A 22,303-nucleotide genomic window follows, 5' to 3' on the forward strand; every position below is an offset into this window, starting at 1 on the left:
GGGCACACGGGTTCGAGCCCTGGTCTGGGAAGATCCCACATGCCGCGGAGCAACTAGGCCCGTGAGCCACAACTACTGAGCCTGCGCGTCTGGAGCTTGTGCTCCGCAACAGGAGAGGCCGCGATAGTGAGAGGCCCGCGCACCGCGATGAAGAGTGGCTCCTGCTTGCCGCGACTAGAGAAAGCCCTCGCACAGAAACGAAGACCCAACACAGCCAAAAATAAATTAAAAAAAAAAAAAAAAACTAGCATAAAAAAGTTAGCACAAAGCCTTCTACTCACCTTGGGTTTTGCCATGGCAAAAAGTAATTTCTCTGTTGGTTTGTCCTTTGAATGTGCATTGTTAATGACTATCATAAAATCATCTTGATAACCTCCAAAGGTCATTAGACTCTTGTACACATAGCTGATTATTAACCTCTTCAAAGAGAAATAAAAGTAAGTATGTTATACAATCTTTATTTTCAAAGAAAGATGAGAGATGATTAATAACATGTATCTCCATTAAAATGATGATGTGGTCAACCAACTGCAGATGGAAAATATGTTTTAAAAATTCCATAAAGTTCCAAAAAGCAAAACTTGAACTTGCCGTGCACCAGCAACTATTTACATAGCATTTACACTGTATTTGTCCTTAAGATTTCTATCTGTCTGTCTATCTATCTATCTATCTTTCTATCTGGTTGAACCATATGAAACTGATGCTTTTTAAGGTAAAAAAAGGTCAAATATTGGCAAATCCACATAGTTCACCCTGATATATAAACTTTGATATATGTAAACATAAACAGTATCATGCATACTACTTCTTTTTTAACATTCTGCTTCTTTTAACTTAACATGTTATGAACATCCTTCCATGACAACAAATGTACTTGTATAACATTTTAAATGATTTTATAGACATTTATTTGGATTTTATAGTCACATAGACATTATTTAACTAATCTCCTATTGAAGAATATTTAAGTTTTTTTTATTTGTTACTATCTTAAACAATACTCCAATGAATATTTTGGGACATATTTCATAATACACATAGCCTAATTATTTCTTTGGTTATAAACCTCAACAGCTGAAATTGCTATCTCAAAAAAGTAAATCTTTCCAAACTCAAAAAGGTTATACCCATTTACATTCCCAGCATTACAGTCTTGCTAACACAGGATATCATCATTCTTTTGAAGCTCTGCCAATCTGATTGGTGAAAAGTAGAATCTCACTGTATTAAACTGAACTTATTTGATTGATGGTGAGATTAACATTTAAAAATACATTTATTGAACATTAGTATTTCTTCTGTGAGTTGCCTCAGCCCATTTGTCTATTGGTGTGTTCATCATTTCCTTACTGTTTGATAAGACATCCACATTCATAAAGGATACCAACCCTTCATCATACATGCAGCAAATATTTTTTCCCAATGTGTTACTAAAACAATTTAAAAATTATAAGTCAAAGATGTACAGACTAAAAGGAAAGGAATCTGCGTATCTAATGATTAGCTTGCAAGATTCTGAGCAGACCATCCTAGCACTGAACACCTCTAGTGCTGCAAGCTGGCAATGTCTACTTCCTGACCTGCATGTCCATCTCGCTGGATCTAGGAACTGGTTTACTTAGCTAAGGGAACTCAATAGTCGTGTACTATTTCTGTTGACTTTAAGTCACTGACTTTATATAATCTATCTTCAGATTATCTATTCAAGAACTAAAAGGCATTCAGGAAACATAAACGCCTTCAAAAAAGTTTATCAGCAATTATAAGGAGAAACATTTACTATAACACTAAAGGATAACCTCGTTTGCAAGAAATTCTCAGTGATCCTGACTATAGCCACAAGTAGGAGAGCCCACTACACCTACCAGGTGAATTTAGCAATCCTTGCCTACCAGGTTAAAAAAAAAAAAAAAGAACAAAAATTTAAAAAGTACTCTGATACATATAAAATATGATAGAAAATTTCAGATAAATGAATAAATAGAAATCACAGTTTGACTTTATATTTAATCATGTAAAAAGCTCTAAGATACTGTCTATGTACAAATGAACTGGTAATTGATATTATGGGATAGTATAGAAATTGTTATAGAAGGCTTCGTGAAACTGAACTTAAAACTTTGGTAACTAAAGTTTCTACCTTAATGTTATCTTCAACAGTTTCATTTTACACAGGAAGCAATCTTCCGAACACAATAAATGAACAGTCATTTTACAAATACAACCATGATTGCAATTTAGTCATGGTATCTTAATATTTTTCTCATACACAATATATAACCTGTCTAATCTTGATTTAAAAGATTAAATTGTAACCATAGTTATAGTTGTAAAATGACTATTCATTATATAGTATTAGGCAGAGTGTTTTCTGTGTATGAGAAAAGTCAGATTAAGATATCATTACCTTCTGTTTACAGTACACTGAGCAATGGAAATAGTTGACTCAATGCAGAACTTAAGGATTTAATCTTACCATGGAGTTGTATTCTAAGATGCTTAAACCATCCTCGTGTATAGCCAGCCACATGAAAGTACTTCCAAGTGATGATGGGGTTATGGGCTATGAAGAGGTGAAAATACATTACATAATAAACGCTAAGCAAAATTACAGAAATATTTTTCAGTGTAAATGCAATGCAGCATTTGCAATAACACAACATCTTATTATTTAAAATCTCACCTGGGGAGCAGGCAGTGTGGTATAATGGAAAGAGGAGTGAATTAGCAGACCTGGGTTTGAGACCCAGATCTGCCATTTATTAACGTGTGCATTTGGACAGGCCTCTTAATCTAACCCCCAGCAGGTTTCATCTCTCCTTCTTCAGTGTTCCTGCATCACTCTGTTCATGTCACCCTTAACCATATTCTCCACACAGTAGTTGTTTCCAGACCTATTGCAATACTGGTCGTGAGTTCCTGGAAGTGTGAGTACAATCTACCTGAAACCATGGGCTTATGTATCCCTAGAGCTTAGCTCAAAGTTTGGCAAACAGAATTCATAAATACTAAATGAATGAGCAAACGAGTGAGAGAGTAAATGAGTGAATGGATGAATGAATAAAGAGAAGAAAGCAGAGTTCAGCTGTTGTCTTCGGTCTAACGATTAAGCCTACTGAGTGTAAGAAATGATTTACGGTACGGGGAAGTGGAACGGAAGGGAAAAGACAGAGACGCTGATGGCTTTCCTGCCCTTTCCTTAGTGTCCCTTCATGGTTTTCTTTAAATTGTTGGAAATGTCCTTATGTTCTTTTAAAAAGCCAAATGTACTAAACCTGGGGTTACTCAGGTTATCACTTTATATTTTACTGAACTGAATAGCCCCCCATTCTTTCTTACTTTTGCAAGAAACAATTTGGCACCAAAGAATGGCCACTTCCTGGCTACTGTCAAGTAGATTCGCACACAATCAGCAGCACTGTGTCCCCGGAGGGCCATCCATCTGGTTGACAGTCGCTGGCAAAGCTGCCTAAAAAAAGAAAAGAACAAAAACAAAAACACAAAACAAAAGCACATAAATAGTGTATCATCCTCCCAAGATAAAGCTCTCCTTGAGCCGATCCTAAGCACCACTGGGAGACATACTCACAACCTAGGTGAAGCTGTTGTTTTGTGAGTCCCATCTCACCACTGTCTACCCCTTGTCCTTTTTGTAGCATTCCTTCCACCAAATTCTCGTACGGTTAGTGCTCTCAGTATGTATGACCTAAGTTCCCCGCTCCCCACCCCCTTTAGGTAAAATTTTAAAATCTGATAAGCTAACATCGAACCTTCGCATAAATTAGTTAAAAAGGTAATTTCTCATGGGAATAACTTTCATTTTTAAAGAAAAGTACAAGAAGTCAAGACTGAAGAATGAATCCCCAACAGTGGAATTTTAGGTGCTACCACTCCTGGTTTGGAGAGATGCTGGCTGCAGGGGAAACCTCTTAAACAAAAGCACGAAGGCAACCACTTATTCTATACAGACAACAGACTGATCTCAAATGTTTCTGTTTTGGAAAAATTCATGGTGAATTGGATTTGCCTCTATTTTGAATCTACAGCTTTTCTTTATATGGTCTCAAAAATCAAAACTCCAAATTAGTTCAGTTTAATTAAAATTTTATATTATAATAAAAAAATCTTGCATAAGAAGATAGTTTATTTTTATTCCAATTTGTTTATAATGGAATACCCTAAGAGATAAAAATTTTGGGGTAAACACTTCATAAAATTAAACACCTTATTAGCCAATTTTTTCCTTTTCTTTATTAGCACGATTAATTTGGACAAGAATGAATAAGGTCAAATGAAAAGTAGATCTTCTAAATTAAGGTAGATTTTTTTCTCATTAAAAAAAGTTTAAATCTAGATACTACAGTTTCTAGGCACATCTTAAATAAAAAGAACTATAACCTCTTGGTATTCAACAGTATTTTAAAAATCCTGAGAAAATTGTTATGTACAATTTTTTTCATCTTTAAAATTTGAACAGAAAAATGTCACTGAGAAACTAGTGTGCATCTGCCTTTTCAAGAGTTACAAATAGTTCTTTACCTTAACTGTTCTTCAGAAGAGTCATCTCTATACCTTTTAGGATAAAATTTCTCTATGAGTTGTTTTATAGTCTGATTTGCTTTGCAATGATTAGTAACATGCCCTGCTGGAGTAGAAAAAGGTCTTTCAAAATCTCCAATCTCCACCTAAGTGGAAACCCAAAAAAGAGAAAATACAGGATATTAAAAAAGAATTTTAAGAAAGAAAATTCGCTTTTTTTTTCTAAACATTTTTTATAACATACAATATATAAATCTATTTGTCATGATTGTGTGATTATGGAATTTATAATCATATATAAATACTATTATTTAAATTTAAATTTCATTTGAAGTCTAATTATGAAAAAAATCTATAATTTAAACATTCCAGTTTCATTTCTCCATTAATCACTCTAGGTTAATATCTGGTAGTATTTGCTAAAGGTCACTTACTCTACCATTGCCTGTAACAGCACCAGATAATTTTTCATTTTTAAGGTACCATTTTGGTTGATAATAGTAAGGCAAAATAGAAGTTAGAAGTAAAAAATTACAAAGTTATAAAGCTATGAAAAATCTTTAAAAAGTATTACTTGGACTTTTTCAGGATCTCTACCGAACATCATGGGAGCAAGTACTATTTTCTCATTACTTTCTTCCTAGATTTTCTCCATAAATGTTACTGTATTCATCCCCTCAATCTATTATTCTGTCATTTCTGGAAATCAAGCCCTTCATTCCCCCTTTCCCCTGAATGAAACAATGTTCAATCCTTACTTCCATTAACAGGCTACACAGATGCCATCCTCTACCAACCCATCCAACCACTCACCCATCCATTTCTCCATCTACTCTCCCACCCATTCATTCACCCAAATCTACACTGAGTCCCTGTTATATGCGGGGCACTGTGCTAATTTATATGAGAAAGAAAAAAGTTGAACATAGTTCCTATCCTCAAAGAGTTTACTGTCTAGTAGGGGAGACTGAAGAACAAATAAATACTTGTGATAATCTGTGTTAAATGCTTTGTATAGGGTACCAAAGAGGGCTCAACAAGTGAGATGGGGTGGGGGACATACTGAACATCCACATCCTTACCTAGAGTACTCCCCAGCAAGCAGATGGAGGGTTCCATCAAGACTGGGATGGTCTTACAGAAAGCCCTGGGTCTCCATCTCAAAAGGGCCCTCTGCCTCCAAGTAAGCTGTTAGCACAACCAGCCTCTGAGATTCTGACCCCTGTGACTTCCCTTATCTAGTTCTTAATCTGACCAGCTACTGTCTAAATTCCTCAGCTGAGCTTTGCCCTTACAGCCTATTCTTATGACTTTCTAGTTTCCTTGACCTGGTCCCTTACTTGATGGTTTCTTGGCTTGGCTTTGCTGTTCAGTTTTTTCACCCGCATCTCCTATCTAGTCAGGTATCATCTTAATTTCCTCACACCAAATAAAAGTTGTCCATCTGCTCTTCAAATACATCGAAATCCTTCCCCCAGAGCAAGCTTTTCATTGTCCCCACCTATCACCAGGCAGTACTCAGCACAGCTAGCTGTGAACCCTTAGACCAGGATTTAACCTCTAAGGATATGGCAGTTGGACAAACAATAGTTACAAACATAGAGGCCATTTAAGGCAAGCTTGGCTGGTAGGGAACCCTGTAGTGGGATATTCAAGCTCAGGGTCTCCCTCTCTGGCTCCTGGCATACTGTGTGGCACAGAATGAGCACAATAAATGTTTGGAGAATCAACTCCAAATGTTTGGAGAATCAACTCCAAATGTTTGGAGAATCAACTCAGATAATCCCCAATATGCCTCACATCAACATGACCCCTTACCAGACACCATGTACAGCAATCAGAACATCAGCTCCAAGAATTTCCTGATTAAGACAGAGAATATCAACAAGGACCTACAGATAAGCAAATCTACAACAGAAATAACTATTTTCTTCTACAGAGCTCAGATTTCCTTGGCATATTTCATTTATCTTCACAAAAACTACTCTGAGGAAGAGACCAGAGGTATTATTTAATTTTCTTTTTGTAGATGGAGAAATTATACTTTTTAGTTAGTAATATGCTCAGAATTTTCTAGGTGTATGGTTTTACCTTTCTACCCCTTCCGAAAATTCATCTAAAAAATATTAGAAGTGTGTATCTCCAAAGGATATGATAATTTTTCTTGGAGAAGCTTTCCCCACAAAATTAAAAAGTAAGAAGATGAACTTAAATTTTAGCAAAAATAAGAGTGATTTTAACAGAGCATCTGTGCCTTTAGAGAACCAAAGCCTAGAATGGCAGGTGATAGGAAATCATTCCTAATCCTATCACCAAGAAAAAATGTGACCTAGTTCTCATTTCTTCAGCTTTTTATCACTTGCAAAAAGGGAACACTCAGTGTAGCACTAAACGCTTTAAAGTCTGGATGACCATAAAATTGTTATGAAAGTAAACTAAATTATCAACTAGTCATTCATCCAAGAACATTTATGGAGAATGGACTGTGTGTAAGGCACTGTGCTAGATACAAAGATGAACAGAGAGAGCCCTTGCTCTCAGGAAGGCCCCAGTCAGTGGTATAAAGCAGAAACAAATAACTAAAAATAAACCACTGGGGTCAGGACAGTAATAGATACGTGCAGGGCATTACAGAAACCCCAGGAGGAACATTTAACCCACCCAGGCAGAATTCAAGAAGGTTTTCCTGGAATGAGTGACCCCTAAGATGAAAATTAAAGGATAAGCTGAAGTTAACAGGTAGAGGCATGGGAGTAGAGGTGTTCCAAGCAGAGGAGACAAGTAAAGTTTAAGAGGCAAGAAGAAGTGAATCACATACAACTCAGGACCATAAAGTTCAAGGTAGAGAGTATTAAAAGATAAGGCTGGAGAGGCAGGCAGAGTTTAGATCATGACAGTCCCTCCATGTAAAGAGAATGACACAGCTAGATTCACATTTTTGCTGTATCTCCATTCCAGTCACTGTATATTACTGCTGCCTGACAAACCACCATGGCAGTTTCTAGGCCCAGACCTTAGAAAATGGCAGCTTCCACATCTTGTCTCTTCTGGGACAGCTCTTGCCACCCCACCACCATTCTGTGAGGAGCACAAGCAACCACTTTAAGAGGCCACGAGTAGGTCTTCCGGCTGACATTCCCCAGCAGAAGTTCCAAGTAAGAGCTGGCATTAGCCACAAGACGTGTGAGTGAATGAGCCTTCAGATGATTCCAGCCCTCAGCTATAGAGTCACAACCAGTCTACAAGCTATGCCAGCTGATGTCATATGAAGCAGAGACAAGCTGCCCTTATACATCTCTGCCCAAATTGTTCTTTTGAGCCAAGTCTTGGAGTCATTTGCTATGTAGCAATAGGTAATTGGAACAATCTCTCTAGATTCTGCATGGAGGATAGAAGTGTGTGTGGGACCAGACCAGAGAAAAACACATTAGTTAGAAGCCTGATGCAGGAGAGCAGGCAGGATGTGATGATGGTCTGAACCATAGCAATGGTGGTCAGCATGGAGAGGAGGGAACAGAGTTAAAATGCGCAGGGCACATTTTAACTGGGGGAAAGGGAGACAGGGAGGGCAGAGTCAGTGATGATTCCTGGATTTGAAGCTTGCTTGGCGGACTGAATGGAGGCAGTGAATATGCAAAATGTGAAGGAAAAGAAGGGAAGATGATTAGTTCCTGATATGTTGAATTTAAGGAGCCCGTGAAAGAAATATGAGCTGGAGAGAAAAGATTTGGGAATCATCAGCACAGATGGTAGATAAGAGAATGAGTAAAATGTCCTGGGATGGTACGTAGAGTGAGAAGACTGAAAACCCTGGGGAATCTAAGCCAATGACACATCATTTTCCCTTAATTAACCTGTGCAAAGACCCAGATGGGGTAGAGACTGTGGCTTGTCTCTTATGACCATTCTCTCCTTCTTTCTGAATAATAAAAACCTTGAATTTAGCTGGGCTCATTGCTGCCCAGCTAAGATCACATTCTCCAGTCTCTCTTGTAGGTTGGCAAGGTTGTGTGACTTAAGTTTTGACAGAGAAACATAAATAGAAGCGTTCTGTGTAACTGCTGGGAAGTTTCTCAAAAGCAGGAGGGCATGCCCTTCTTCAGTCCTTCCTCCATTATGATGCCTGGAACACTGATGTAATGGCTAGAGCTCTGGCAGACCTCCAGGACCGTGAAGATGACAGCAGAACGGAGGGCAGGATAAAGCGCATGCCCCTAATGCCTGTAGAGGCACCAGCATGCCTATCTCTCGCCAGGAGGGGCAGATTCCCCCCGCCCCCCACCGTACCCCTCTAGAGTTCTTCTAGCTGGTCTAATAATTAAACTGACACAAGACAGATTAACAGGAGAAAAAAAACCAATTGAACGCACAGAGGTCTCATAGAAATGGGACCCCTGAAATGACCAAAGCAGGCTGTTTATACATCATTTTTAGACAAAGAAACAATTATTTATGAAGATTTAACAAAACAAAGGGGTTTGTGCTTGGGATAGCAGATTAGTGAAGAAGCAACAAAGTTTGTTTATACAGCTTTCTTAGCCTTGAATTCCCTAACTCTGTTGACAAGGATGCTTTTTATCCTCCTGGTAGAGAGGGAGGATACTTTCACATGGGAGATTTATTTCCTGCTTTTAGGGGAAAAGAGGGAGGTCAGAGTGTTTTTTTAAATATATATCATTTTTTTCACCAGCTGTTTCTCAAGTAACTTTAATTAAAAATAATCAATATGCCACTGAGGCATATTTGGGGGCACGCTGCCCTGGGCCCCAACACTCTCCATATGAGAGACAAATAACACTTCCATTTTAACTGTCATTATTGATTTGCATGCGTGTGTGGTTTACAGCCAACTGAACTTCATTGATACAATAGGTAAATAAAAGAAAGTGCTTTAGCTTTTTAGAAGACTGATCCTATTTGATTACTGAACGATTTTAGCATGGCAACCGCAACCCCACAGCTCGACACTCAAACTCCTTTATTAAATGCAAAGCCTAGTGGGATATTTTCAAGAGATTAAGAAACTAGATTCCCTTTAGGGAATATTGTCTCATTCTACATCACCGCAATTGTCAGCAATGGGAGTCAGGCTGCAATTACAATGCCTGTAATTTTTAAGGTGTTAATCACAGCAAAATGAATTTAAAGAATTACGAAAGGTATATTGTTTTACTACATTTAATTCAGTGGAGAAATTAGTATTTTATCATTACAAAACATCGCTCTATATAACATGGAAGTTACCTGAGCTAAAAGAGCTGCCATTTCTAATGCCAGGTCCCTGTTCAGAGGAAAAAGTCCATTTACTATTTGATCATTTGTCTGATACATTAACAGCAGCTTTTCTCTATCAGTCTCTCCACGAGCTTGCATTGAGAAATACAGTCTGTAAAAAAAGAGGAAATTTTTCATTAAATGATATACTTACAAAGGAAAAAAGTAAAGAGAAATCCAGAGGACTGATATGGGGTTGCTCTAACAATAGTTCTCAGTGATACAAACTTAGACCATTACTATCTGTTAATGACCTCTATTTCTATTCTTTATAATGTTTATCAGCAAACTGAGGAAAAACTGCTTTGAAGTTGAGGCTGATGGATGCTTCAATACTACCTTTATGCCCTGAAATACCTTAATACCTTAGGTGTTACTGAGGAAGGACCTCAGACACCAGTGGGCTGTATAAACCCAGTTTTCAAAACATCCATGATCTTTCCTAAACACCTTGGACACACCAGGGAATAGAAAATGAAGGTTTCAATTCAAAATCAACATCGAATGGTCAAGTGGGGCAGTTTTCTCTGGGAATCTAAAAGATAATATTTGCACATTTAAATGTTTTGACTTTTTTTGCCACATTCTGATAAACAGCCTTAGGATCTCAAAAATAGTTTACATGTTATCATTATTACTTGTTGAAACATGACGTGACTTTTGTTCGCCTAGGTCTTCCTCAATTCAGTGACCCTCTGTGTTTAACCACTGTGCTGTTTCTTTGTATGTGAGGTTTCTGGGGCTCTGATTCCAGGCTGCAGGGCAGGCACAGAGCACTGTACACGCTGTAAATGCTGTGACAGTGGGGTGGGTAAGCAGCACCGTGACATACCTTAATATTGTCATGACAACACAGCGGCAGGAAAACAGATTTAGATCTGGCATTTGTTAAGTGTGTGCTCAATTAGCTATAACTGGATTTCCAGCCTTTTTTCCCCTATCCACTTGATGATAGGGAGAGGACACCCTATCATCAGTTACGGAATCTTTCATGGTAATTACCTCAAATAGCAAGGAATGAGAGGGCAGCAGGTCAGAATCTTGGGGGAAGCACGGGGGGTGTACTTTGAAAAGCTCTTCCTCCCCATCATTCTGATTATTCTTTCCGTTCACGCCAGCTTAAGAATCACTGGCCTGGGCCATCATTCAGAGTGGTTTCTTGATAAAATAATTATCTGTGACTGCATGATGGCAAATTGTTAACTGGTAGGAGAATATGGCTGGGCAATAGAAATAGATCCTAAATCGAAAATGGTGTTAGCAAAGGGATATAAAATAAAGAGAATAAAGTTTAAGATGAAAGCCCTCCCTTTCTGGCATGTGAACGTTTTTGTACTTAGCTTATTTTCTCCACTTGAAGTTAAGAACTATGTCTTATTCATCACTATAATGCCCTAGGTTTTTTTTTAGCTAAGTGTTAACCACTGGAAGGTTCTTAGTAAAAGTTTGAATTAGTAATACAGCTAGGAGGGAAAAAAGATCCTGTAGTTCAAATGGCTACAGGCAAGAAGAGCTAAAGTGCATTTTCTATCATTTCTGGCATGCCAGTAAGACTGCACCTGGGAAGGGAAAATGAAGCACTATAGGCACAAAAGAGAAAAACAATTCCAGACACACATATAGGAACACAACCTGTAGGAATCACATGCTCAAGCCCCTAATGGAACAGTTTGGGCTCCAACAGCTATATAGGGATTTCGAGAGAATGTGGGGAGGAACTCAAGAGTCACAAAAATGATCAAGAAGTCAGAAAATCAAATCCACAGATCTTGAACAGGAAAGGTGCCGGGGTTACATGATCTGAGTCTCTCCCAATATGACCAGCTTCCAGCTGCTCTCCAATCCTAAAGGGGCCTGACGCAGAGAAAGGGGCTTCTGTCACAGCAGGGAGGGCACACGTTGGAAGGCAGGGGCATTCCCAAATGCCCACCTCGTCACTTGACATCCAGGAAGCTGAACACTGTGGGATGGAAATCACGCCACTATGTGGACCAGTATCAGCAAACACACTGCTCCAAGTTCAGCAGAGCTCTCGGCACTGCCGGGTAATCCTTTTGCTCGCCTCCAACCGGCTCCATATTTCAGTCCTCAGAGCATTTATTTCCTACTGTTGCCTTTCTCATCATCACGTAAACTTACTGAGGAAGCAGCCTGCCTTCACTCTCCATTTACCTTCCTTCCTTCCCCTGTCCACCACGGTCTGCTGATAACACTACGAAATCTGCAATTGTGACGCCCCTTCCCTGTTCTCCTCCGGCCTCTATGGCTACTACAAGTCCTGTGCTCAGAAGTCACCACTCTGGAAGCCTTCCTCTCTGTTCCCACAACAGCCTGTAAATGGACATGCTATATTCACAATAAGAGCGAATATCGCTGGGGTATCTACTATGTGTTAGGCTCTGATCCAAGTGCTTTACATTTGCCAACATTTAGTCCCTCAGGCAACCCTAAAGGTAGGTACTGTTTTCATCTCCACTTCACGTAGAGGGACCTGAGGCACAGAGATGGTGAGTGACTTGTTCAAGGTCACAGAGTGAGTGGGGGAGCCAGGATTCTAACCCGGCAGTTTCTCTCCAGAGCCCATGTTCTTCACTACTCTGCTATACTGTCACTGTTACAGCATTAATCACATTGCTAAGAATTCATGTCTGTCTCTCCCTATAAACTGTAAGATTTCTAGAGGGTAGGAAAATTCTATTCACCTTTGAATCTCTAGGGCTTCAACAAGGCCTGGCACAGGCAGACACTGGACAAATGTTTACGGCATGAATGGATAAATGAATGGTGGTGAGAATTGTTAAATATGGAAACTATTTGCCAAAAAACCCTGAAAAATCCCTTCTGTAGCCTTGGGTAAATGAGTTACCTCTCTAAAGCTTCAGTTTCCTCATCTGTAAGATGGAGATTAATGATAACACCTACCTCGAGGTGTTGTTAGGATTAAATGAGATGATGCATATAAACAGCTCAGCATAGGGCCTGGCATGTAGTAAGTGCTCAATAAATATTGGTGGTAGTTATTATTATTACTATTATTATGATGATGAGTCTTCTCTAGAGGTCTTTAGAATCACAAGAGTCTCTTCATACTAGAATTTTTTTTTTTTGGTGTGAACACAGCTGGAAGAAATGGGATAAACTAGGTGACCTGTTAAGAGGCTTCTTGGCTTAGGATCCAATGGATATATAGGTGCTCTTACAGTCAGCTAAAGGTGGCAGAGATGCGAATGTTAAACTATGTTCCAGAAAACAATAACAAAGAATTATTGAAAATAATCTTTCGTTTCAAAGAGGGGAGAAGGAAGAGTTGTTCTCTGTAGAGAAAGACCCTTGCCAGTTTTGTTTTGTTAAAAACACGCTTTGATTTTGCAATTTCAAATAGACAGTAAGAAACCAAATTAAATAAGTGGCTTAAATATGAATAGAATTTAAACGTTAGTTACCAAATGGTTTTCTATGAGAACAAGTTCAAAACCTATTAATTAGATCCTTAACCCCTAAATCTAAGTAATTAAAATTCCATAACTTACTAAATATAAGCAAAAATTCCGTGATAAAGAGAGTTGGTGCTTTAGTTTTGCTTATTACAATGCTGCCTGACAGATGAAGAATCAAGTCCGCAGCTGCATGATAGGTCACAGCCAGCTCCCCTCCTAACTGTGTCACTGGAAATTAGGGCTCATTGTCTAAGCTATTTTACACATGTGCAAATCACGACCACATTTAGAAACAGTACTTTCTCATAGCTGTGGCTATCCAGCCATTTCAGACTTCTGTTAAAAATTAAACGTTATGATCGAGTTGCTTTTTTTCTGATGTCAAAGATATTGTCATAAAGCTTTGTTGTTGTTGTTAACAAGGTGTTGTGTTATTCGTGACTGTCTTTGTCCTTCCTGGTGGTGTTTGCTAGACTTGGCACAGTATTCTTATGTCTTTCAGACCATTTTTCTCCATTTCATCCATTTAATTTTGGTTCCAACTGTGGCCATCACAGTCAAAATCAGTATGTATTCAGCATTCATAAGCTATGCAGTGTTAGGAATAGTCTTAGACATGGACGTAATTCCATTTAGTGCCAAGAAAACCAAATGAGAATTCCTGAACCTCTTCCACATAAAGATATATGGCAGGTCAGGTCCAGGAGCTGGCTTCCTTCCACAAAAGACACAGGCAGCAATATGGACCTCTGGACCAGTGCTTCTCAAAACTTAGCATGAGTAAGAATCACCTGAAGAGTTGTTAAAACAGACTCCTGGGCCTTATCCCCAGACATTCTGACTCAGTAGGTCTGATATGGGGCCAAATAACTTGCATTTCAACGTGTTTCCATGTGATACTGAAGCTGCAGATCCAGGGCCCACACTTTGAGAACCACTGCTCCAGCGATCACAAAACTAAAATAATCATCTGGAAGGTCCACGTCTTCCAGCTGCTGTTCTTGCCAGTCACCAAAGGGCCACAGATGAAGACTGCCATCAGTGGAGACAGGTTCCTCTGGGAGTACAGCCTATTAGATTTCTAGTATCTAAGTAATCCTGCTTATCTCTACGAATATGAGATTTTAAAACCTTAGATACCAAAGCTTGACAGTTACCTCCTCGTTACCCAGAACTCCTGCGAATCACCTCAGCTCATGAACCCCTGAACAGAGAAGCTCTAGTGGCTCAAAACCACCATTTATTCAGATCAAAGGAGTCTGTTCAAACAGTGGTGACCCTTTAGTGTCTGAGTGTGTAAGAGGAATCCACAATATGAATGCACAACATTTATTTAACTGTTCCCCTATTGATAAACTTAAGTCCCCCCTGCAACACTTATTTTTCACTGTTATAAAGAATACTGGAATATTCTTGCCCACTTATGTGGGTATTTCTGTGGGATAAAGTATCAGAAAAAGAAATCCTGAACTGGATCAAAGGCTGTTACATTCTTTATGTTATATAGTACCCTTACTTCTCATATCCCAATTTCAGATCTATGAACATATTCCAAAAGTAGGCTTCTGAAAGAAGTCAAAACTTCACCAATAATTCTACCAGGCTCTTGGTCTGATATTTTAGATTCCTTATTTTATGGGATATAAGAGTCAAATAAAACAAGAAAATACTTTTTTTATTTTTTTGCTGTTGTTGTGCAGTTAATATAACCTGGTCAGTGAACACTCTTTATTAAATACCACCTTCTACTAATACATGGAAGAAAAGAAGATATTAAAAAAAAAAAAGAAAGAAAACTTGGTTTCTGACCATTTGCCAAAGCCTTTTAAAATTGTATCAGTTGAGAAAGTGAGTGCTCCAGCCCCACCAGCTTTTTCCCAGTTCCTGAAACACTGCGCAGCCTCCGACTACAGGCTTTGAACATCCTTTTCTATCCATTTCCACTCTCAGCGCCCTTCTGACGTGGGCATAACCATCATTTCCTTAAAGAAGCCTCCCGAAGTCTCCAGACTAGGTCAGGATTCTTGTCATGTGCTCTCACAGAACCATGCTCTTTTCTTTCAGAGAACTTAATATGTTATTATATACTCATTAGAGTCATTGTAAAATTAGCAACCGTCTTCCTCACTAGCCTGTAAATTCCAAAAGATCAGGGATTGTGTCTGTTTTTATTATCATTTTATCCAGAGCACCTAGCTAAGTGCCGGGCTTATAGTTGAAGCTCAATAAATACAGAGGAAGAGAGAATATGAAAGAATAAGAATGAATGGATATGAATATATCACTTCTAAAAGACTTGGGTAAACAAATATTTCTTACTACCGATCTGTAGTAGGGTATTTGAGTATTCAGTCTTATGAAAAAATGTAATAATTGTGTTAAAGGAAATTTTGAAAGTGAAAAATTATATCAACTACCCTAAGAGAGCAGCTCTATTTTCCTATAGTTTTCTTCTAATCTTTGTCCAAGTGCATATTTTTATAAAATATAATTATTCATGACATTAACAAACTAGAATTAGAGAAAAAAATTTATGTGACAGTTTCTTCCTCTTCCTACAGAAACAGTTACCATTTATAAGAAAACATATAAATAAATATAACTTTTAAGGCTATTCAATAGGAAACTAAATTGTAGGTGCATGATTTGAACATAGATGTATACTCCCACTTTGGCACTTGGCGATGGCATTACACACCTGTTTTTATAAGTGAGACGAACAGTTCTCGTACCTTCCCATTTCCCAGGCTGCTGTTCTTTGGAAGCCTGTTCCCATTTAGAGATAATGTCACAAATCTAGAAGGGAAGTGGAAAATGGAGATTCATAATATTTTTCACATTGGGTATTTTTTGAAGACAAGCATGTCTATAGACTGAAATTTTTCAATTAATGTGATCAAACCAAATGGACAGATGCTTTCTGTTTTAAGCTCCTGAAGCTCTGAGTTTAGAATTTAATTATAAATCACTCTTTGGTCCTGTTATCCTTTTGGACACACATTAACTTTGGACTATGGCCATGAATTTTTTACTCAAAAAGGAATCTTAATGAAGGACTGCATGAGACTGGAAACAAGAAGATTCCAGGAATTTTTCATGATTTAGTCACTGAAGAAGCAACTTTCCACCTTCTGAGTTTATAAAGATTGGAATAACTGAAGTTATACCAAAGAAATGTGAACTCTAATGTTAAGATTTTTGATTGGGAAAGAACAAAAATTCTTCAGGAACCAAATAAATGTTGTGTTTTTTTAAAAAACTGGTCATTTGAGAATTATAAATAACAGTTTTCAGAATTATGGGGTAAGCAGTTATTCACCAAAGCCCCTAATATTTACTCAGCTCAAGTCAACCAAAAATACCAGCTTATCTTCTTGACTAATTATTAACAGTGCTCAAGGAATGTCTGTCTCAAAAATTTACATTCGGAATTGCTGATCTAAACAGGATATACTTGGAGCTGAGAAGAAAAAGACATTCATTTATCTAGATGTCTCAAAATGCAGCTGAAGAAATAAGGCAGGGGTTGGGTGGAGTGAGGTGGAAATCCTATCTTCTGACCAGTACTCCTAAGGAACTAAGTATGAGCTTTAACATAGTCTGTGGAACCCCATGGAGACCCAACAGATCGTTTTGCAAGTGGAGCTAGGCTTTTGGGAGTTAGATGAAAGTACTGATACTTCGTATGTTCTAAACTCATGGGTGTGTCCCTTGCTTTGCCCCAATTCTTTAATCTCCAAATCATAGAAATACCTTTACTCCATAACAAGGTACTTATTCCCAAGAGCAATGAAGGACCACATCAAGTAAGAGGGTCCAGACCTGGTTCTAGCTGTTTGATTTGCCATAAATCATTTTTCACTCTGGGCTTCAGTTTCCTCATTTGCAAAATAAGTGCGTTATTTCTCTAAGGTTCCTTATGGTTCTATATTCTATATTTTTAATTGTTGCCATCGCTAGATGGAAACTTTATTACAGTTATTTTACTATGACCTAGAAAACATTTTTAAAGAATCTTCCAATTCTCTGTCTTTGCTCATGATTTTCCTTATGTCTGGAATCTCTTCTTTATTTCCACAGGTCCGTATTCTACCAATCCCTCAAAGACCAGTTGAGCTCTTCCTTAATTTCCAATCTGAACTTAATCTCTCCCTTTGTAGAATGCTCACCTCACTCTTAATATATTTATCACTTTCAGATTTAAGGTTATCAGTGTATAAGGCTACTCTTTCCTAAGCAAATTAGAAGTTCACTGTGTGCAGGGACAATTTCTCGACCTTCTTTATATTACCCACAGGGTCTGGACCAGCTCCTGGAACACAACAAATAGTTCCATGAATACTGCTGAGTGAATGAATAAAATGGAAAGCCATTTTATTAGACCTTCTACACCTCCACTCTTTTTACCCTAATATTTAGGGTATTATTACTATTATTAATCCTCTTCCTCTCTTTAACATGGAGTATGTGTGTGTGCAGATTGTACTAAGAATTCTACAGCTTCAACAAAGTCCTGCAATATTTTTTTTTATTATGAAAATAGATTGCTTAAATTTTTGGAAAATTCTTGAGCTAAACTTTTTGCAAATAGCAGAGCAGCTTCTTTGCTGTTTTCTGGGTCTGCCTCCTTAAAAGGAGTTCGTTTTACCTTGATGTTTCCTTGAAGACAATGCTCTAAATCCCTGCCAGAAGGATCATCTGTGAACAATGCAAATCCAGACTGTGCTGGCCTCCTCATCCCTGTATCCTGGTTCAGAGTATTCAAAAATTCTTCCACTGTGGTGGATGCATCAAATCCAACTACCTAAACAGAAATAACAAAGCCGTTCTCTTAATAAAAAGGTACACACATTTCAAACTTAGATTTCAGTGGGGAAACAGGGCAATCTTGATTCATGATTAATGATAACATATATTTATCTAGGTGTTTTCACTTTTTTTTCAAAGCTCCGCTAGAGAAATTTAATGTCATCTTAGTCATTAGTTTGATGTAAGAATTCAGAAATCTTGGCTTCGGCCAACAGACATGAATTCAAAATAGAAAGATCATTTGACAGCTGCAAACATCTTGCAGAGCTATTATGCCTGCCCATTAGAAGCAAACCAAGAACTACAGTACAATATGTAATCTTTAAGCAAAGGGAAAAAAATAAACAAGGAATACACAAACAAATGAACATTTTTAAGCATTTAATTTTTGTTTCTTTAATATGCAGTTAAGTATCTGAATTCCGTGATAAAAGGCTTAGAGCTACAAAGACTAATTGCTAGCTTTGGAACATGTTTGCTTGAGTTAATAAGCAAGCATTTAGATCTGAGTTGGGAGGGCTTGGACAGTTTTCCCAGATAATTCCTGAGATCTGGAGACTTTAAAGAGACTAAACCTGTACATGTCCCACATGTTAGTAATTATTTCCTCACCTAGCCGGTACCCAGGTGGGGAAAGGCCTCAACCTTTTTGTTTTTCTCCATCGGAATTATAATGGTAGTGAAACTCCTCCCTTATTTGGTTCAATTATGGATATTTTAGTGTGAATCCTTTTTAGCAAAACTGTTTCACAACTCAGCTGTCCTGACAGAAGGTCTAATACATTTGCATATTTATCACTGCCAGGAGCTGACAGAAATAGGGAGACAGTCTCACTTCCCAATTCCACAGAGTGCACTTAGAATTCTAGACTAAGCATGTTTTCATTGGGTAGAAAGTCTAATCTACCTGATATATCCCGTTCATGAAGTGTACGGGGATACTGAAGGGCAAAGAATGATGATACGGGTTTCGAAGAAGGGTGGAAAGAATTTCCATTCTTGAGGGTCTTGCTTCTCGATCTCCATTCTGTTGCGTTCTTTCTACACATCGCTGGCAATAAATGGCATATTTTCCAAATTCTGTCCTATAATACAAAACTTAAGATAAAGCCTAAGAACAAATTTAATTAAGACAACCTTTTATATATATGAAACCATTAAGAAAGCTTTCCTTGGTGTACAATATTATAATGTATTATGCTAATGTTGACAGTAATTTTTCTTTTTGAGTGATATTAACTGCTGTCACTTTTCTCAAATTCTAGTGTCTTTACTTTTGCCACTGACTAAACCAGACTTCCCCACAAAACAATCTTCATTGTTATTGTATTATTATAGTCACAAAATAAATTTAAAATTACCAGACATTTTATGGTCAATATACAGTGATTATATTAACAAATATAAAGAAAATAACTGTATAAAGACTAGTGCAGGATAACTTAAGAAGTGCATGATGAGGGGAGTTCTCTTTTGAAGAACATAGAGGTTAATGCCATTCCTGCTAAGCAAGGTAAGAAAATATCTTCAAACAAAAATAAAAATATATTTTCCTTTTTTACAAAACATGCACTTCTTTAAAAATGTTAAACATTAAACAAAACCGCTGGAGTAAATAAATCCAGTAAAAGCTGGATAGAGATCTTATTTGCCCTCATTTGTTATACATAATTTTTATTCTGTTTATAAAATCAGGTTGATAACATCTCTAAATAAATTTTTATTCCAGTGCCTTCTAGGTAGACTTTAAAATGTCACCTTTGTCTGGCAGGGGTAGGGGGTCCTCAGTGACTGCAATTGAAATCACATGACCTTGAGGACAGAGTCTCCAAAACATATTATGAGCTGGAGTATATTTTCCTACTGCTTCCAAGTTGTTTTTTGATTCATCATTTGTTTGTTTGTTTGAATCCCAGAGTCTATTTAAACAACCTAATATACCTAATATGAACCTCTTGGACAAAATGATCCTGATAACCCTTGGTTGGGTGCCCTGGGTCCCACTGTAAGAAAGCCACCCTGACAGCTGAATTTTACGAGCCCTTTTCAAAGGAGTAAAAATTCTGAAGTAATTCAAATACATACAATTATAAAAGGTGGGAAGACCATCAGAGAAGTCTTCTACATAAAAGAATTCAATGTGAAGCAAATAGTAATAGGAAAAATAAGGAAACAAAATAGTTGCTTTTATTGAATGAACACCCACTAATGATAAGACATTCACACTTGAAATGTACATAGACTTTTCACTTAAAATATTCTTTGTCAGTTTTTCAAGCTTTTACTGTAATCTTCCATAAGAGATTTAACATAACAAAGGAAATATTTTCCCAGCTCCACATAAGTGATAACCAAAGGCTTCCTGTACCAACATTTGTTTCACACATTCTTCCACAAATGTACCTGGCAGGTTACTAAATAACTTTGATTTATTGTAGACCACTCAGAGGCCACATAAATGGTTTAGCTGGCTAGAATTCTGCATACCTGGAATCTGCATTCCTCTTTAGGTGGAGCCTGAGGAGCCACAGGAAAGGGTGATGGGGAAGGAAGAGCCCAACACAGAGCGCTAAGAGCTGCCAGCCCTGGGCAAAGAGAAGCATCACAGGTCAGACACCATGTGGTCGTCAGAGATCCAAGTCAGGGCGAGTGTGACTGACAGAGGCTGTGAGAGCAAAGGGATGATGACAGTCTTATTTGACCCCACAGTGTTTTTGCTTTTTCCATATATACATTATCTGCTTAGAGCGTTTATAATACATAAAAACAAAAGCTTCATATTGGGTCAGAACCATAATCCATCTAGTTGTATACATTGTTGTCTACAACTGAGGTACCAAAAGACATGATATGGTAGTCCTTTTTGATATCACACCCAAAGATTAGGGAAACTGTTGCTTTTTGTTCATTTATGTATTAACTCGTTCATTGAAATATAAGTAATGGCACTGAGAAAGGGCAGATTGAAAAATAGTAAAAAAATTATTTATACAAAAAGCAAAACCAATCTACCCATACATACATACATACCTAAATAAGGGGCAAGTACAAAAATATTAACAGAGGTATGTCTAAGTAATAGAATTGTATGTGATTTTTATTCTTCTCTTGCTCTGGACTATATTCTATTTTCTCTCTTAATTTTTTTAATTAAGCAAGTATAACTTCAATAATTTTTTAAATGTCATATAAAAAAGGAGAAGGGGGAAAGGCCCTGCCCTTGAAGAACCTACAGTCCAGGAGAAGACATTATATATTGAAACAGTAATTTATAATATAACATCGCTAATACATTGTAACAATATTTTTTAAGTATAACCAATGGAGGGAATGACTTACTGTTGCGGAAGTCAGGAAGGAATATATGGGAGAGATGTTGCTTGGGCTGGACGGTGAAGTCACAGGTAGGAAGAAAGCAGAGGGATCCAGGTAACAGGAATAATGCCAGGTGCAAGGTGAAGGATAATGCAAAGGCAGGGTGTGTTTGAAGAATGGGGAGAGTTTATTCATTCACTGTACACTGGAGGCAGGAAGTACAAAATGAAGTGGAGAAAGAGGAGGCCACTGGAGCCAGACTATGAAGGGCCCTTGATTCACATGAAGCTTAAGCTTCAGAACCCCTCTCATGCACAGGTCCCCTCCAAGTCCCTGGGACAGGCCCGATGAGCTGTCATAGTCATATGACATGGTCATACGTTCTTTTAAAATGTGTAAAAGTAATGTATTTTGTACTCTTTTTCTTGGAGAGTATTCACTGCATAAGCTTCAAGTCCCACAAAACCTGGATCCACCCCTGAGAGTCTTACAGGCTAGGGTAAGAAATTTCTATTTTATACTGTAGTTGACAGGGAGTCAGTAAGCAAAGATTAAAAGAGGCATTCATTGAAGAGTAAACACAAGTGACCAAAAACCCCCTGAAAATAAATTCAACTGCACTCATAATTAAGGAAATGCATCCAAAATCAATAGTGAAATACTATTTTTTACCTGGAAAGAAATTAAAAGAAGAATTACACTGAACATTGTTGAAGATATAGGAAAATTCTAGAAGTGGACTCAGTGAAATTCACTGGACTTGCACACAAAATTTAAGTTCCAAGGTGTCTACTGTAGTGGTACTTATTATAGGAAAAATAATTGGAAAAACCTAAATGTATAGTAATTGATATTAATGCAACTAGTATTAATGTTTTATAGACTGTTGAAGGCTGTAGGGGAAATGATTATGTTCTATAGTTTTT

General features: G+C 37.7%; 1 protein-coding gene across 3 annotated transcripts in view; it reads right to left on the minus strand.

Moving 5' to 3' along the window:
* PLEKHH2 (pleckstrin homology, MyTH4 and FERM domain containing H2) overlaps positions 1-22,303 on the minus strand; it is a 123,044-nt gene that overhangs the window by 2,912 nt on the left and 97,829 nt on the right. For all 3 annotated transcript variants that reach the window (XM_057558079.1, XM_057558080.1, XM_007190100.3), the window contains 9 exons: positions 20,550-20,647; positions 18,970-19,147; positions 17,902-18,057; positions 15,952-16,049; positions 9,787-9,928; positions 4,543-4,688; positions 3,343-3,472; positions 2,480-2,566; positions 282-419 (listed from right to left, as the gene is read on the minus strand). In XM_057558079.1, coding sequence (XP_057414062.1) covers positions 282-419; positions 2,480-2,566; positions 3,343-3,472; positions 4,543-4,688; positions 9,787-9,928; positions 15,952-16,049; positions 17,902-18,057; positions 18,970-19,147; positions 20,550-20,647 — 1,173 coding nt within the window. The remainder of the gene's footprint in view (positions 1-281; positions 420-2,479; positions 2,567-3,342; positions 3,473-4,542; positions 4,689-9,786; positions 9,929-15,951; positions 16,050-17,901; positions 18,058-18,969; positions 19,148-20,549; positions 20,648-22,303) is intronic.

Source organism: Balaenoptera acutorostrata, chromosome 12 (assembly GCF_949987535.1).
Source record: "Balaenoptera acutorostrata chromosome 12, mBalAcu1.1, whole genome shotgun sequence".
In the NCBI taxonomy this organism is placed as follows: domain Eukaryota; kingdom Metazoa; phylum Chordata; class Mammalia; order Artiodactyla; family Balaenopteridae; genus Balaenoptera; species Balaenoptera acutorostrata.